This window comes from Hippopotamus amphibius, chromosome 8 (genome assembly GCF_030028045.1).
Source record: "Hippopotamus amphibius kiboko isolate mHipAmp2 chromosome 8, mHipAmp2.hap2, whole genome shotgun sequence".
NCBI lineage: Eukaryota > Metazoa > Chordata > Mammalia > Artiodactyla > Hippopotamidae > Hippopotamus > Hippopotamus amphibius.
The window spans coordinates 137,718,055-137,735,295 of NC_080193.1; the positions used below are offsets into that span (position 1 = coordinate 137,718,055).

General features: G+C 35.7%; 1 protein-coding gene across 2 annotated transcripts in view; it reads right to left on the minus strand.

The window, feature by feature from the left end:
* The window catches only part of KCNH7 (potassium voltage-gated channel subfamily H member 7), a 442,627-nt gene that overhangs the window by 100,331 nt on the left and 325,055 nt on the right, over window positions 1-17,241 (minus strand). Inside the window, exons 5-6 of one of the 2 annotated variants that reach the window (XM_057744784.1) lie at window positions 15,604-15,624; window positions 7,098-7,312 (exon numbers count right to left, since the gene is read on the minus strand). In XM_057744784.1, the coding sequence (XP_057600767.1) occupies window positions 7,098-7,312; window positions 15,604-15,624 (236 nt within the window). The remainder of the gene's footprint in view (window positions 1-7,097; window positions 7,313-15,603; window positions 15,625-17,241) is intronic. The other variant, XM_057744785.1, reaches the window with a different exon arrangement.

Below are 17,241 nucleotides of genomic sequence, written 5' to 3' on the forward strand. Positions count from 1 at the left end.
GTGACCTAGGCAAGTTGCTTCCTTCTCTCTAAGCTTGATTCCTCTTCTATGAAATAGAGATGATAATAATAGTACCAACTCATAGGACTGTTATGTGGATTAAAGTTGATAATCTGTTAAACCACTTAGCATAGAGCCTGGCACACAGTAAATGCTCAGTCAATGTCAATGTCACCTATTATTAAATCTATCATAATTCTATTTTCATGCCAACAATATACTTAAATAAATCCGAAATAATGGGAATCTATTTTAGATTTAGAATTCTATGTAGATTTCAAAATTATATGGCCTTTTAAACATTAAGAACTTTCTCTCTTGCGATGTAAGTCTCTTTGTGATTACTCCCAAAACTAATTATTCTGAGTAGTCTCTTTAGTAAAGCTATAGGATAGCTATAGTTGTGAATTAGTAGTAATTCTCCTCCTAATTATACATCTTTCTGATGGTCACAATATGGGTTTCTATTAAGTTCACTAGACACTCCTTCTAAGTAAAAAGTAATAAGTTGCAGAAATATTTGCTCATAATTTGGCCAGTATTGTATATAAAGGAAACTCAAACTACCTTTAGTTTCATAACATGATCTTGTAGCATTTATTATATTTGCACTTGCAAATGCTATTATTATATATTGCTGTAACATATTTCTCCAAGTAGTTTATACCCCTTGAGTACTGGTACTAGGTTTCATACCTCTGTGTTTCTAGAGCCTACCCAGCGCATAATGGGCATTTATTAAGTGAGTGTGTGTGTGTGTGTGTCTGTGTGTCTGTGTGTCTGTGTGTCTGTGTGATGCTGTTAGTCTGAATTCTTATCTTCATCTACACAACGGGCCACTGTTGTTTTGTTTTCCTTCCTTAGAGCCCTTCCCTCCCCACTGCCTTTTTCTGATGTGGTCCTCAGTCAAGGGGCTGTACTTCTTCCACCACAAGGATGAACACAGGACTCAAGTTGGCCAATCAGAGCCGACTATCTCGGGAACTGATATGGGCACTAGTAGAGAGAAAGCCCTTCCTATCAGATCACCAACTGTGAGTATTATGTAAGACAGGAGAGTCTAAGGACCTTGCTTCCATCAGATGCAGGGTGAAGTCAATACAGAAGAAAGCAAGGCTGAGAGAAGCAAGACTGTCATTAGCTGTTCAAACAACAAATGTAGCCATGGTCCAAAGCAGATCTGCCCCTGCACTTTTCGGTTATGTGACCCTATAAGCTGACCCTCCTCCTTTCATTTTTTGCTTAAAGTGGTCTCCATTGGGCTTCTATTACTTTCATTCTATTACAGCATTAACTAACAGAGCCTTATGTGACTGGCCAATAAAGATCTGGAACCCACACTGCCACCTTCTTTATTTTTATTTTTATTTTTTGCATGTGTGTTTAATTTTATTGCAGAGACACAAGATAAAGTAGTCTATAAAAAACTTTCAAGCATAAAAAATATGTTAGAATGAAATTCTGTGAGGTACATAGAATAGACTGTTAAAGATTTTGTTCATGTATTTTTAAATGGATGATGGTATCAGCTTACTATGAAACAATGTCTTTACATTTTAAAGTGATGTGACAGTTTTAGAGTGTTAACAGTTTCAATAAGTCAATTATATCCTTTGCAACTATTTAAACTTGTCAAAAATTTTAGATGTCAACTTAAAAATGTGCACAGGGTTCATCGTTTTTAAGCCCAATGGCTTAAACAGACTAATGGTTTATTCTTCTACATAAAAGAAGTGAAGTCAGAGATAGAAAGCCCAAGCTGGTGTGGCAGTTCCTTGAAATGATCAGAAGCTCAGGATCCTTCAGTTCTCCTGTTCTGCCACCCTTGGAAGGTGGCTTCTACCCTCAAGGCCACAATATGCACACTGCCACCTTCTTTAAACCTGACATTCTCATGTCTATCTAGGGAGAGTAACCTAGTACAGAATTTATAAAAGCTGACTATGACAACAAAATGATATATTTTATCCTAAAACTCAGCATAACATTTGAACCAGAACTAGCCTCAGAAATAAGTAAATCATACAAGAGTACAAAAGTTTGGTTTACTTTTAAAAGGGGGCAGATATAGCTGAGAATTTGATCCTTTACTGAGAACCACAATCACATGGTAAAAGCAGATATTTATTCTTCACCCACCCAACTTTTCTTCCAATTCATTGTTTTCTCTCCATCACTCCACTGGAATTTGATAGGAATTAGCCAACCAAGGCCCCGCTTTCCCAAAGTGGGCCCTACTACACATCAGCCTGTACCAGCTGGATTGTAGTTAAGGGGAAAAAAAAATCCACATCCTCTGAGAGTTATTTTCTATTCCCATCAATGAATATAGAAGGTCAGAGAGAATGCGACATAAAGAGCTGATACAAGCAGAACTCTGGCCTCTCCAACCAGCCACTAAAAGGAATCTTTGGACCTAAAACAACAGCAAGAATCAGAATCTTGCTTGAGAGAAGAATTTGGAAGGCAAGCCTTTGCTTTGGGAATTTTTTACCTACAGATTTATTCTTGGTTAATTCTCTCCAACACCTTCAGTTGTCCATTTCTGAATCTTTTAAGATTCTTAGGTGCTGTGTCTTATGCTAGGCTCTAGCAATACAAACACCTCATGCTCTATTCATTCATTGGTACTCACAGTTCCCAAAGTGTGCCCCACTCCAGATTCTAACTCATAATCTCAGATAATTCTCAAGTTTTAAAACTCATCTAACAGTTTATATTCCCCAGTCACCACCCCAAACTCCCAATATAGGCAATGTTTCCTTTCCCAGCACCCTCTGCTCTCTGAGTTTACCTGCAGTGAAATACTTCACACTGCATGGCGATGCCTGTGTACTGTACTTGTCTGTCTCCCTCACTTCTTGAAGGCAGAGAATGTAACTTTTAACATGAATTCCTAGAACCTAACATTGTACATACTAGCTCTCAATAAATGTTTGTTGAGTGAATAAAAAAATACACAGATGCATGAATGAATGAATAGATGAATGGATAGCAAAATGGTCCCTGCTCAATAAGCTCACTCTAGCTGGGGAGGCAAATAACTAATTGGCCAATTGGTAATTAGCCAATGTACAACAGAGATAAGATCCAAATGGTAAGAGAGCATAACATGAACAGAGATGAATTGTTCCTTTCCCTTATGCCTTTTTTTAAAAAATTTTATTTATTTATTTATTATTTTTTGGGGGGTACACCAAGTTCAATCATCTGTTTTTATACACATATCCCCGTATTCCCTCCCTTCCTTGACTCCCCCCCCCCCTCGAGTCCCCCTCCCTTATGGCTTTTTTTCTTGATGTCTGCTCTACTGTTTGTGCTCAAAGGAGTGCTTAAAACTCACTATTGAATGATTGATGAACAAAACCCTGATATCTTTTGAAAAAAAGGATCACCATACAAGTCTAGTAAGGGAATAAAACATATTAGAACATTAGATAAAGTACTGCTGGCTGCCTACCGCAATATGTTGAGAATATCTTGACAAGGAGGATTGCCTTCACAGTCCTGAGAGAAAGAACAGTAAAGTCTTTGAGTTACTACCAAGTTATTTCTAGAGACAAGGGGACAAGTGATATTATATGTTGTAAGTATGGGGATTCCAGAGATAGCTACAATCAGAAAGCTTCACAAACACTAAATGAGAAAATAGTTATAGGATCACTCTGCATTCAAGTGCTTAAGAAAATTTTCAGAGGCTACATTTGTAGGAGGAATGTCTCCATAGTTGATCTCCACCTAGTTCCATTTGACATGTGGACAATTGGAAGGTTTATTACTAAGAGCTAAAGGGGGCGTACTCTGTAATGACGTATATGGGAAAAGAATCTTAAAAAGAGTGGATATATGTATATTTACAACTGATTCACTTTGCTATACACCTGAAACCAACACAGCATTGTAAAGCAACTATATTCCAGTAAACATTAATTTAAAAAAAAGAAGATAGAGCAAGCGATCTTTCTAGTTTCCAGTCTCAACCTTTTTCCAGTCCCATGTCATTTCTGGCCAGAACCATAGCTCCTTAGGTGTTCTGTCTCCAGAATCTCCTTCCTATCACTGTATCGTTCACATTGTTTAAAAAAAAAAAGTGATCCATTATAAAACAAGATCTAATTCTAATTCCTAGCATCTTTTTTTTAAGCTCTTTATTGGAGTACAAGTGCTTTACACCGTTGTGCCAGTTTCTGCTGTACAACAAAGCGAATCAGCTGTATTTATACATACATCCCCATATCCCCTCCCTCCCGTGACTCCTTCCCACCCTCCCTATCCCACCCCTCTAAGTCATCCCCAGTCATGGAGTTGATCTCCCTGTGTGATGCAGCAGCTTCCCACTATTTCACATTTGGTAGTGTATATATGTCAATGCTACTTTCTTCTTGAAAGAATGTCTTGCCTGCTCCTCCAATTGGGGCACTTTGGAGACTGTGGGGAGGGATACTCCATGATGATTTGGGTGAAGCAAGAGAAGCTATAGGAAAACTAGGGGCCTTGTTGTGAGCCTGAGGTCCCCAGGGGTAAGTAGTTCAAAACATTTTTTAAAATGTTAAAACGAATATTGGAAGACTAGTGGAGTTAAAAATGAAAGTCACAGGGATTTTAAAGAGAAAGCATGGGACCTTAAAAGAATGCCAACACTTCCACGACGGCAGCTCTTGCATTTTACTCAACCCCCAAAACACTTACTGTGAGAAAGGTAGTGAAGAAGCATTTAGAGGGGAAAGTTCCAGCAGCTTCCCCATCTGTAACAAGCTTAGCATCTTCCTAGCTCAAGAACCCACTTGTTCTAAGAAGGCACTTGGACTTTTGTGCCTCTACAGCCTTGTTCTTCCTCTTTTCTCTACCTGGGATTCTCACCCCTTCCCTTGTCTGATTGGCCAACTTCTCTTGCCTTCCTTCCTTTCTTCCTTCAGTAAATGTTTCATGAACTCTACTCTGCCAGATGTTTTACTAGATCCTGGCAAAGTGCAGATAAAAGGATCCTGCCACGATGGTGAGGAGGGCAGGGAGAAATTATACAAGAGCATGAATAAACAGAATGATGGCTGATGCTACTTGTCAGGTACATAGCACCTTGGTGAACACTTTCCACACAGCATTCTATTTAATTCTTATATCAACGCTGAGAAGTAAGTTTTGTCATCACTAAAGCTTGCCTCAATGTCACACGATAAATGGAACTTGTCACACAATAAATGACTCAGCCAGAATTAAAGCACAAGTGCACGTGACTCTGTTACGCTTTTGAACATCACTTACTAACCAGTTTGATAAGTAACCTTCTAGATCCATCTTAAATGTCCCATCTCATCTGTTTTTATTCTCGGAAAATTCCCCCCTTAAAGTATAATTCCTTTCCCCCAACCTGTGTTCCTGTATTTTTTATCACCATGATTTCATTAGGGCTATTAGTATAAATGTTTCCTCAGGCTCAGAAAGTCCCCAGGACAGGTGCCACCTCTACTCCACGTGTGCACCATCTCCTCCTGGCACAGTGGACCTGCTGAACGTGGCAGGGTAGGGTAGTGAACTAAGCTCATGTAAACTTTGCAAAGATCAAATGTGGCTGCTCACAGGCCTTAAGTGTGTTTTGTTGGGCCTACAAAAGCATTTTGAATTAGTTTGCCGACTTTTAGAAATAAAGAGTTTATCTTAAATCCTGTATTTCCAGATTCTTTCTGCAACTGGAAGATTTGAAAACATGGGTCACGCATTCCCGCATGACCACACTTGGCTGGAGCTGAGTGACAGCCATCTGCTCTGGAGGGACTCTGGACTCTACACGTGGCTGTAGTCCCCACGAGGCCTGCTGTGCTACCATGACTACTTCACTCACTTATGCTATTCGAAAGACCCTGACCCTAATATCTGCAACCACTCTAACTTTTTATATATCCATATGATGATTATGGTCTACAAACAATATAACTTTTAAGGTAAAAACAATTGGAAGTAAAATTCAAAGCTATCAAAATGGTGCCAATGAAACACAAATAACAGTAGACCATTCTCTTACCACTGTTAAGCCCAGCTTACTAAATATATGTTAAGAAAAACAAAATGCCAAGGGTAGAAAGCTTCATTACTACATAAATATCAAAATATATATTTGAGCATGGTATGTTATACTCTCTCATCTCAAATAGAGACTAGTCAGCTCTATTTACAACTGACTCATGGTCTTTGCATAGCTATTTCACGCACAGATAAGTTATTTACAAACTGCTGTAGTGTTTGTTGTGATTACAATTACAAAAAACTTCATTAATATAAAATCTTCAATGCTTGGGATAGAGATTGGGGTCAAGTTTATCTTTAAGTTTTGACAGTTTATAAAAGATTTGCTAAGCAAATATACTAGGTTAAATTTTTGTAAAGAAAACAAAAAACTGTTTACTTGACACAAATTTTAGAGTCATGAATTCCCAACATTGTAAGTGCATTGTAAGCAAAAGCTGGGTACTGCTTAGGTTGGTATTTCGATATAACAAGTACAAATCATTTTTCTCTGTTCTTTAAAGCAGCAGTCTTGTACACGGAATCTTTTTACCCTAGTTCAACTTGCAATATTTATTTAAAACAATAAGATATTGTTCCTGTGAAACATACTAATTTACTCTAACTTTTCATCAACTCAACAGCTCTTTTCCACAAGTCCACTGATTTCTATCTGATTCTACTTAGTAGTGTAAGTGCAAAAAAGGAGGCCACAGTTAAGAGTAAATCCCAATTAGTTGGCTAAACATTCAATAGACACGTCCATTATAATAAAAACCCATGCTTTAATAATGCAAGAGTTGGCAACAAAACAATAAATGCCCAAACATGATGAATAGTCAGTAAACCACCTCTGCAACAAAGGGAACAAGAAAATGAAGCCAGCCCATTTTTGCTTAGTCTTGTAGTAGACAAAATCATGGTCTATAGTTTTATTTATCTGTTACATTGAGGGTCACCCAACATCTGAAGATAGACTGGAGTGCAAATAAATGGCTTACCTCTCTTAATAGTCATTCATGGAAAAAAGAATGAGTTTTATGGTGCAGAAAATTACCTTAAAAACAGTTAAAATTGATAGTAAAATTGTGTCCTACCTGGGTAACTTTCTCGGTCACATTGTGTGTTCGATCTTTAACTTTGGGTGCAATAATGGTTTTGTCTGAAGAAGGAGGGGATGTATTCTTTTTTTCAGTTTTGACATCTGAAAAATTCAGAGTGAGCTGCGGAATCTTGTTAATGGTGCTGTATTTGTTGAGGTTTGAATCCGACGTGGATCCCAGGAGGCTTGACTTGATATGATTAAAAGGCCCTAAAAAATTGGAAAGTATTTGTAAAAACAATATCAGGAAAAATTAAGAAAGAGATGGTCTTAAATGACCTGTTAGTAGTCCATGACCGTTGTGACCCTAGTTCAGATGTGACTAAATGCAGCTGGCTGAGACCTGCTCGCCATCCGCCCTACAGAGTGGCATGTGAGTATCCAAGGACCAGATGGCGCCCTAGGTGTACACCCAGAGAGCAGACGGCAGCTTTAGCTGTTAATTGGCTTCTTTCATTAAAGGCTGAAATAGAAGAAAGAACTCCACTCCCTACTATTGGCTAAATTCTACCTTCAAAGTTTCTCAAGAATTTATTTTTATAATTTAAGAATTGTTCAAGGAAGAACTTTTACAATTTAGGAATTATTCAAGGAAAGTTAAAATCATATTGGCCATGAAATTTCTGAGTGGCTGTCTAGCCTGCTCCAATTTGTATTACTCCCCTCTCTGTACAATAACAAGTGACGAGCCAGTTGCATTCTTCATACGCTTCTATTACCTATATGAGACGCTTCACAGAGATTCTAGAAGAGTTAAGTCCAGACACAGGAATTTCAGGTAACACTGAGAAGGACAAATGTCGTGTGTTTGTGTGTGTCTGTGTGTGTTGTGTGGACTGTACCGAAAAATTTGGATCCTATGTGGGATTTTTAAATCTTTCCTTTCTTTTCTTTTTTTCCCTTTCATTTACATTTAAGGCTGACCACTTTTTGAGGGAAAAAAACACAGAAGAAGAATGCTTTAACAAATATAACTTAGAATTAAAGTGACCATAGTTGGGTAGGTAATAAGACTTGTCTGGAGTTGGTAGCACCTAGTTACTTCTTTTTTTTAAACCATGCTCTACATTAGATGCACAGATCTTATTCCTGAAGGTTTGGCATCTTTGACCAATCCTAGTCACTTCCCACATTCCTTTCTTACAAAGATAATTTGGCACTGTGCCAAGAGCCTGGACCCCTTGGTTGAGGATAAGTACACAGACCAGCTGCATCCTCTTTTGAGATGAACTTATTGTCTGTTGCTTATGGAGAGTCAAGACATGCTCCAAAGAGTTTCTTACACAACTGGTAATGTTACTTATACCATTATGTAGCTCTTAAAAATTAGCATCAGAAGGGTTTTATAAAAATCCTGAGCCCATGAGTGCTATACAGCCATTAACTTTCTGCCTCAAGAGTGCTTGAAACATACAAACTGCATAAACGAACTTGCTAGTCAGCACATTTTCCCTTATGCTATTTTTTCCCCTGTTCAGAATAAAACTAACACATTTTGGAGATCAAAATGTGCTTCCTGCACCAAGTGAGATATAAACCTTTGAAAATTAAATTTATAGATTGTATATTTTGGATCACAGCAATCAATCAACTCAGGTCAAATATAACCCAAAGGAAAAAAAATACCCATCCCTTAGTTCACATTCACCCTGGAGAAAAATCACACTATATTCATTTATAAAAGATTCTATTTGGTTATTATAAAATATTGAAATTATTTCAATAGGATTTTTAATGTATGTAGGAAACGCTGTGTCCCTTGAGGTGCATTTCTGTTCATTCCCTGAGTTTTATCCATGACGATGACCAAGTCTATCTGGGTAAAAACTGTCCCTAGGCTCTGTGGTCATTTATTTCCCAGTATGTTCTCATTTGAATATAGAGTCTCACTCTCCTTTATATTTATATGACAAGAAGAGAAATAAGGGCCCAAAGTTACCAAATTAATCCAGCTTTCAGGCAGGTCTCTGAGAAATCCCATTCTTTGGAAAACTCTCCTATACACACCACTAATTTATTATTGTAACATATCCTAGATAGTGTTTCCTTTTTTGTATCCTACTATGGTTACATTTCAGGCCTATATCTTAATATTTAAATTTTGAAAACTATTATAGGACTTCAGATTTCTTAGCTATTGTCTTTTCCCCAACTCTAATGTCATGTTTTCACTGTTCAGGTAACTTTACTGCACACAGGGATACTGACATGAGATTATAGAACATGAGCTCAGGTATATAGTTAAATAGTATTTCAAACCCTTAAGCCCACTTTTCAATCCTCTTTCTCTATTATCCTTCTATATGTTGGCCTTTTGTAGCAGATGGCCTACAGAGTTGTTTAAACAATTGGGTAAAAGTCTGGATCATCTGTGATGTTACTGTTATATGTACTTTTCTTGTCCTTGTGACGGCTTCAAATAAACTCCACTGAATTGGCTGCACTGAGAAGCAAGTAGTCTCAACTGTAACAGTACTTCTTCACCCTAGAGGCATCTGTGGGGGCATTTTTGTTTGTTGCAGTGATGGGAGGTGTCTGTTCTCTGACCTGGATGTAGCAATAGGCATTCATGTTGGTGAAAAGCCTATTTGTAATGATCTTAGTCTTGAACCTGTTTCACATATTTTAATACACACTGAACCTTTCAGAGCTACAACTGCCACACAGAATGAAGATTTTTACATTTTTTTATTCATAACTTTACCAAAAGTTGTTCTCCATTTCGGAAACCAGATCACTCGGAGCTACACACTACTTGTGTTATTTGAGTTGCCAAAACAGAATTTTAGACTTCAGGTTACAGTTTGTGTTTGTAGCTGTCACGTGCAAACATGTAAATGAGGATATCTGAGTCTTTTTTTAAAAACACTCTTGGAACCAAATATTATTAAATTTGCAGACAATTATAGGAATCACACCTAAAATCATTGATAAAATTTCTTCAAAAATATTTTATGTTATTGATCTCCTATATATGTAAAATGATGTATGATACAACAAAAAGAAGTATAAATTAGTTTTTAGGTAAAAAAATAAACACTTGGAATGATTTAACTCCCTAGAGATCTGCCACAATATCTCCATAATGTCTTTCTTTTTTTAATTGAAGTACAGTCTATTTACAATATTAAATTTACCAATTGTAAGATTAATTTCAGGTGTACAATATAGTGGTTCAATATTTTTATAAATTATACACCACACTAGAAAATAATGGCCCTATTTCCCTTTGCTATAAAATACATCCTTGTTGCTTATTTATTTTATAGAGTAATTTGCATCTCTTAATCCCATACCCCTATCATGCCCCTCCCCCTCTCCTTCTCCCTACTGGTAACCACTAGTTTGTTCTTTATGTCTGTGTTCTCCATGTCTTGACTGCTATCGCTTCTTCTAAGCCATCTTCTAGTTCCCACTGCTTATGAAGACAGATTGTCTGCAAGGTCTGTTTTTAAGTATTAGAGGATAAATATACGTCCTGACGTTTAGTGGGATTTCTTTCTCCTGTGCAATGCGTTACTATTGCATGTTATCCCATAGGGAATCATTTTGACATTACATTTGAAAACAAGGGCCAATTCTTTTGTGAGGATATCACATTTTCTCACTTTCCCCCAGGTTGATGTTGGTATTATTCATAATTTAATTTTGATTATTTACTATTTTATAAATTTATATGTAAATAAGTTCAATCTGTCATTATCTATTTCAACAGTGGTTTTTACTTTGTTATCCCTCCATACTCTTGCTCTATCATTTTAGCCAGTACTTATATAGACTGTTTTATCATCTCTTTAATGTTCTTAAAGTGAAATTTTTTTCTTATTTCTGATTATCACATTATGTCTTCTAGTGTAGGTATATTTGAACCTTAACATATTGAGAGAAATATTTTATTATAAACTGCTTTCCTTTTATTCCACCTTTATAATTAAGGAATTATGTTGATCTTTTAGAAGTAGGTTAAATCCTCTCTGAATGTCATTTCAGGGTAGTAAAATGAGTATAACAAAAAGTTGAAACAAGGGACATTATTCTGATAGTGCTGAGAAACCACTGGCCAAAACACATCATAATAAGATTTGGCCTCAGAATATTACTTCATTGCAATCTGTATTTTAGCTTCTTACTTACTAGTAGAAAAACTTTCTAAACTGTTACTGTATTCTGCTTTTTTTTTTTTTTAATTCTAGGTTTTCCTTTAAATCTAGACATTTAAAGAATTCAGCGGAACTTAAAATATTGCTTAAAACAATTCATGCATGCTTAGATAAGACATTCAAAATCTATTTCATCCTGTATAACAAAGATCCTTATGCTCTTTTCCACTGATTTTGAAGCAGATGTTTATATGCAGGAGTCTGTTAGTGTCTGCAAGATAATCAGTGTCAGCTTAGGTTTCTCTGAAATCTGTCTAAATTCTAATGAAAATAATTTGCTATACTTTAATTAAGAAAGGTTTAGTAATATCCTCGTTTTACCGATTGTAAGCCTAAGCAGACAGAACACGAGGCCAAAAGGGAATAAGAATCAAGGACTAGAAATTAGAATGCAGGGTTTCCTACCTCCTAGGTCTATATTCAGAGAGGCCTCGGTTGAGGATTTAAAGGTGAAAGGCAGCCTCCCTGAGTGTGATCATAAACAGATGGCATTTAAAATTCTAATGAAAGAAGGAGAATAACCTGAAAAACAAAGTAAATGAATTTAAAGAAAATAAATGGGCAGAAATAAAGGGAAAGAATAGATTCAATAGAAAAGAATGTAAAGCTCAGAAGTATTTAGGAGGACTTGATATTCTTTAGAGAAACATTGCAAAATGGATGACCAGATTAAATTTTCCAATATACTAGCAGGAGATGGAAAACAGGTGACCAAGAAGACTAAACCAACAGCTGGATAAAGCTCTAATGTATTACAAGTGTCTGATTAAATATAAAATAAGCCAGGTTCCAGCTACAAAGAAATATCTTGCATTTAAAGATCCAGCGAGAGGCTAAAGCAACATTTGGGAAGAATTTTAGATTAAAGGTATCTAAAATTTTTATGATGAGGTTATTTGAATTTATCATGAGTTACAAGATGCTAAAGGGAGAATATAAATATTCTCTTTAAGATAGTGCTACAAATATAGCTAAGGACATCTGATAAATTTAGAAAAAAAAGATTATTGCTCTTGAGACCCAAAAGGGACATGAGAGAAGGAAACCAAAAAGATTAAGGTTGTTTTGAAATCCTCAGGTCTTTATACAACATTTTCTTAGAGGATGAGTTAATTTGGCTAAAGTTTAATAAAACCTAAACAGCTGAAGTGGCTTAACATTAAAGAAAATGCAAATGCAGTGTTTAGTAATTGGATTTTGTAAAAGACCACTGTCAATAAGCATAAGGTAACCAGTTTAACATTAAAAAAATATAAGAATTAATCACCAAATTATTTGTAATCAATATCCATATTGTTTGTTCTGTGCATGACATATACTTTACAGAAGAAAACTGTCACTCTTGAAAATCAATTTGCAAATTCCTGTAAGATCACAAATACTTGATAACAGCCAGGGAAGCATATGAGATACAAGTTGTATCAGATCAGTTGTTTCCTTTCTGTGTTGGATAAGTTTTGTACCTAGAGAGGTGGTGAAAGCTGTAATAAATCTCAAGGGTAGTTTTGTTTCTGACTCATACCCCAGATTCACAGACAAGTTGGAAACAGAATGTATCAGTGTCATGGGATACAGTGTAACTTGCGATGATGAAGAGGTAAAAGCAATAGAGGGGTAAAATTATTTTAAAGACTTACTAAGCAGAGAAAGTGGGGTTAATTTTTATGATGACTTGGAAAGCAGAATAAACAGAAAAACCACCAGGATTAAGTTCGCCTCTCACATATGAGAGAAATTGTTTAAAAATATGGTGCACACATGCAATTTATTTCAATTAACTTTTTCACTCTTTGATAATGGATTACACTTTTGGATCTCTGAAGTCTTATTTTAAAGAGTCAGAGTGATAAGGGAATTTGTTAAAGGAAAACAAAATTGATCCTAACAAAGGAGGTAAAATGGAAATTATTCCATTGCAGCAAAAAAGACTGAGTACCAATTTGTTGTTTTTATACTGTGATGTTACATCAAGAACAGAAGTAACCAGCTAGTATCTCTGTCCACTCAGGATAGAGGAAGGGAAAAAATTACATTTCAGCAAGAAATACTTGTTAGCTCTTTGTATAATAGGCAGTAAAGTATATTTTCCAAGAAAGTTAAAGAATGGGATCCTCCAGAGATAAAGATGCTTCTACCACCTGTGCAAGAGATTTAGCCAATACTCTTGCCTGAGGGGAATAAACTAGATGATCTTGAAGACCTTCCAAGGGCATTTTATTTTGTTAAAGAAATTATTTTTGGTTGAGTTAGATATTGAAAAAACTGTAAATATGTATTAAAGCATACAAAGAAGTATAGAAATTTGTTTATTAATTTTAAAAATTGTCCTTTAAATGTGGTTTAGTAAAAGGCCCCCCAAAATTAAAATGCACACAGTGCATTGTCCTATATTTGATTAGCACATTAATTCCTCTGTGAAAATCTCAAAGAGCCAGACACTTAAATATTTTTAAAATAGTTTTCAAAATCAGAGCCTGAACAAATAATAAGGCATCGGAGGGCACATTTACATTAAATTTTTATTAAATTGCACGTTTATCTAATTTGGGAATTTAACTTTATAAATATTAATATGTGAAAACTTTCTACAATGGGTTAGAGTTTCCTAATCCCAAATTTGGACTTCTATAATTCATTTTTATTCAAAGACTATTGCTATTAAAAATGTAGGACTAGGGGCTTCCTAGGTGATGCAGTGGTTAAGAATCTGCCTGCCAATGCAGGGGACACAGGTTCGATCCCTGCTCCAGGAAGATCCCACATGCCACGGAGCAACTAAGCCCGTGTGCCAAAAAAAAAAAAAAAAAAAAAAAAAAAAAAAAGTAGGACTAGGGAAAAAAGGTTGGAGATTAAATGGATTAGTTTATAAGAAAAAAATAAAATTAATATAGTTTGAATAACAACTATGTGAACTATTAGTTTGGAAGATCAAGCTCAATTTTCTATTTATTGAGAAAAATTAGATTTATTTCTCACTGCATTTAAAGATCACTGGAAAATTAACATCTAATAATTTATCACTAGTTGTTAAATGCTAAAGCCAGTCATATTTCACACAGATCAGTTGTCTAGAGCTGTCTCTATTCTGTTTTTTGATGTTATATTCTGAATTTTATCAACTCAAATCACTACCCACAGCTGACACTAATTTGCTCCCTTTTAGAAATCTAAGTGGACAGGCCAAGGATAGACTAATCATGTATATGAAATTCTGTGCTGCAGTTGGAGGTCCCCTGCACAGACCGTTTTTACAATGCTTACAAAATAAAGTTAGGATGGGAGAAGACATCGCGATTTCTCTTATATTCAAATTACCCAGGGCTGCTGATCAGAAAACATCTTTAGTTTCTAGTGCTCTTAATTCATAATCACCAGCTCTGAATTAGTTAGGGAAACACTTGAGAAGTCAACATACAAAACTTCACAGTGATCAGAGTAGCAGTGACACACGGAAGAGGCCAACACAGTGAATTCTAAGTAACGATGGTTACTGGTGGAGACGTGTCCATGCAACACACATGCACAAATGAGTCATTGTCACCACAGGCACACCCACAGCAGCATGCAGAGCCTATGCTAAAGGACTAAACCCCACAGTTTTCAATTGGATGAGACTAATAGGATTATTCTATTTTGTGATTATTTGCATCTACTGTGATAGAGTAGAAAAACTGTAGTGAATTTCCAATTTTTCGTCACATCCAGATTTATCCAGAGGTATTGCATAGTTAAACATTCCCCTACCGTAGCTGTAGGTCATGCTAGTGATTTCAGACTTATATAGGACACAATTAAAAATGACTGAAATGTAATATAGAGAAATAGAAAAAGACTCTCATGCATATACAGTTTACTACTACAGTAAGCTTAAAACCATACCCCCTGCCATCCAGGAACGTGAAACTAGTTTTAAGGAAACAAAAGAGGAACAAGTGAAGGAATGCTGTCATGTAGCACTTTGCTGATTTTATTTAATCTTGTACTCAAAAAGATTTTGGTTTTGGTTTTTGGCCGAAACAGGCTTATGTGCTTCTTTCATACTGGAATATATTTAGCTTAATATTTGCTTCTTTCCAAATTATTCAAATATTTAGGAAGTCTTCATTGTCAACCTAGGCTTATACTTCTTGCAGGAAAAAGGAGTGATAGTCATTTTGGTGACACCGCTGAGAAAGTAACAATGTCTCCACCAAAATCACGCCATGATGTCCCCACCAGGCACCTGGACTCGCTAAGGGCAGCACGATGTTGCATTGAACAGGGCATACAGCAGGCAAGTTAACATGCCGAGTAAAGGGGCAATCTAAGCATTAGATGGTGAAATTTCAGTTCATACATTACCTTTAACATTGCGACCATTGTCTGTTTTGAGCACATGAGGAAAAAAGAGAGAAATATAAAAAGAAGACTAAAATGATGTTATATGCACGGAATAACCTCTGCAACAACAATCAGAGAAAACAGGATGCAATGATTGAAAATTGATCTTTGAAATTCACATTTTGTTCTAGTCAACCAAGTAAGATGCATATGCTAAAAATAATATCTGCCATCATAAGCATCTGTGTTCAAATATGTGAAACATTTATCTCACTTAATTTAAATGGATTCCAAGATCCAGATTTTATAATTACGACTGTTTGGAGACAGCCATACCCACATGCCTGCAGTTGTGACAAAAACTTTCAAACTTGGCAGAAGTCAATTTTAGTGTCGCTTCAGCCGTCACTTACAAAGAAAAACTACATGGCATTTTGCATGTTAGGTAATGGTTTTCATATAATTTAGCCTAGTATGTTAATAAAAAGTGCTTCTAAGACAATGGTTTACTTTCACAAACCAACCTGCATTTATTAATCACAATTTTATGAACCGTTCCTCCCACACGTGTTCTTCAATGTACATTTTGAAAATACCAAATAGTACTCAAAGAGCCGTTCTTAGGCAAAAATAATTGTAAGAAAACAGTGAAAGATTTGACCGTTTAAAGGTAACGTGAGATTTAAAAATTTATGTTGTCCACAATGCACTCAGTGTAATACCTAGAATATTTAGGAAATTTTTTATATTATAATGGGTTTTCAAAACTCAGAATGCAGTGTTTTCAGATTTATTTTGAGATTAGTATTCTCTTTGTTGTATATATGCTACTAACAAAATATTCATTACTAGTTTTGAAACAAGGTTAACATAAATGAAGTCATTTGAAAACCATTCAAATATATCCAAGATTTGAAAAATCTGTTGGACATTTGTTAACATATATGCTAATGCTATTCATATTTAAAATCTTGGGATATATCATAATTGTTTCAAATCTTACAATCGAAGCAATTTCAATAGTGCAGTGTATTGAATTGCTAGCATAGACATTACCTCACACAGAGATGCACAAATAAAATTGTGCCCTAACCTTACACGTCAATGCTCTGCTCTCTTTGAGGGACCATAACAAGCAAATAGGGCTAATGGAAGAGACCTTGATTACATAGAACTAATTATCTCCATCAGAAGCTGGGCCCAACTGTCATTAGTCAAGTAATAACTACTTGCAAGCAAGTAGTTACTATAACTCTATTCATCAACCTGGAATTTACATGCAAAGAGTTGCAAATTCCAAAAAAAAAAAAAAAAAAACCTGCCCCAAAGTTACATTACACATTTAGTAAATGCTGCTTTGAGATTCCAAGGCAAAGCACGTGGTCTGTGCGCTGGTGCTAGCTGAGATCTGCTTGTTAGTCCTCCATGACAATATACATGCAGAAATTAGAGTAAGCATTTAGAGTCCTGTAGCAGTTTGACAGAGTAATTTTACATCTGTTCAATTTAATAATACAGCAATCAGCATTTATATTTTGTATGTCTGTTTTTTAAGATTTCATTTTCTTGCAGTGCATTTTTACTGTATTTACAAATATATTGGTATGTGATGGATAAGAAAAAAAGTTCTGGTTCTTCACCACAAATGATTTGAGAACT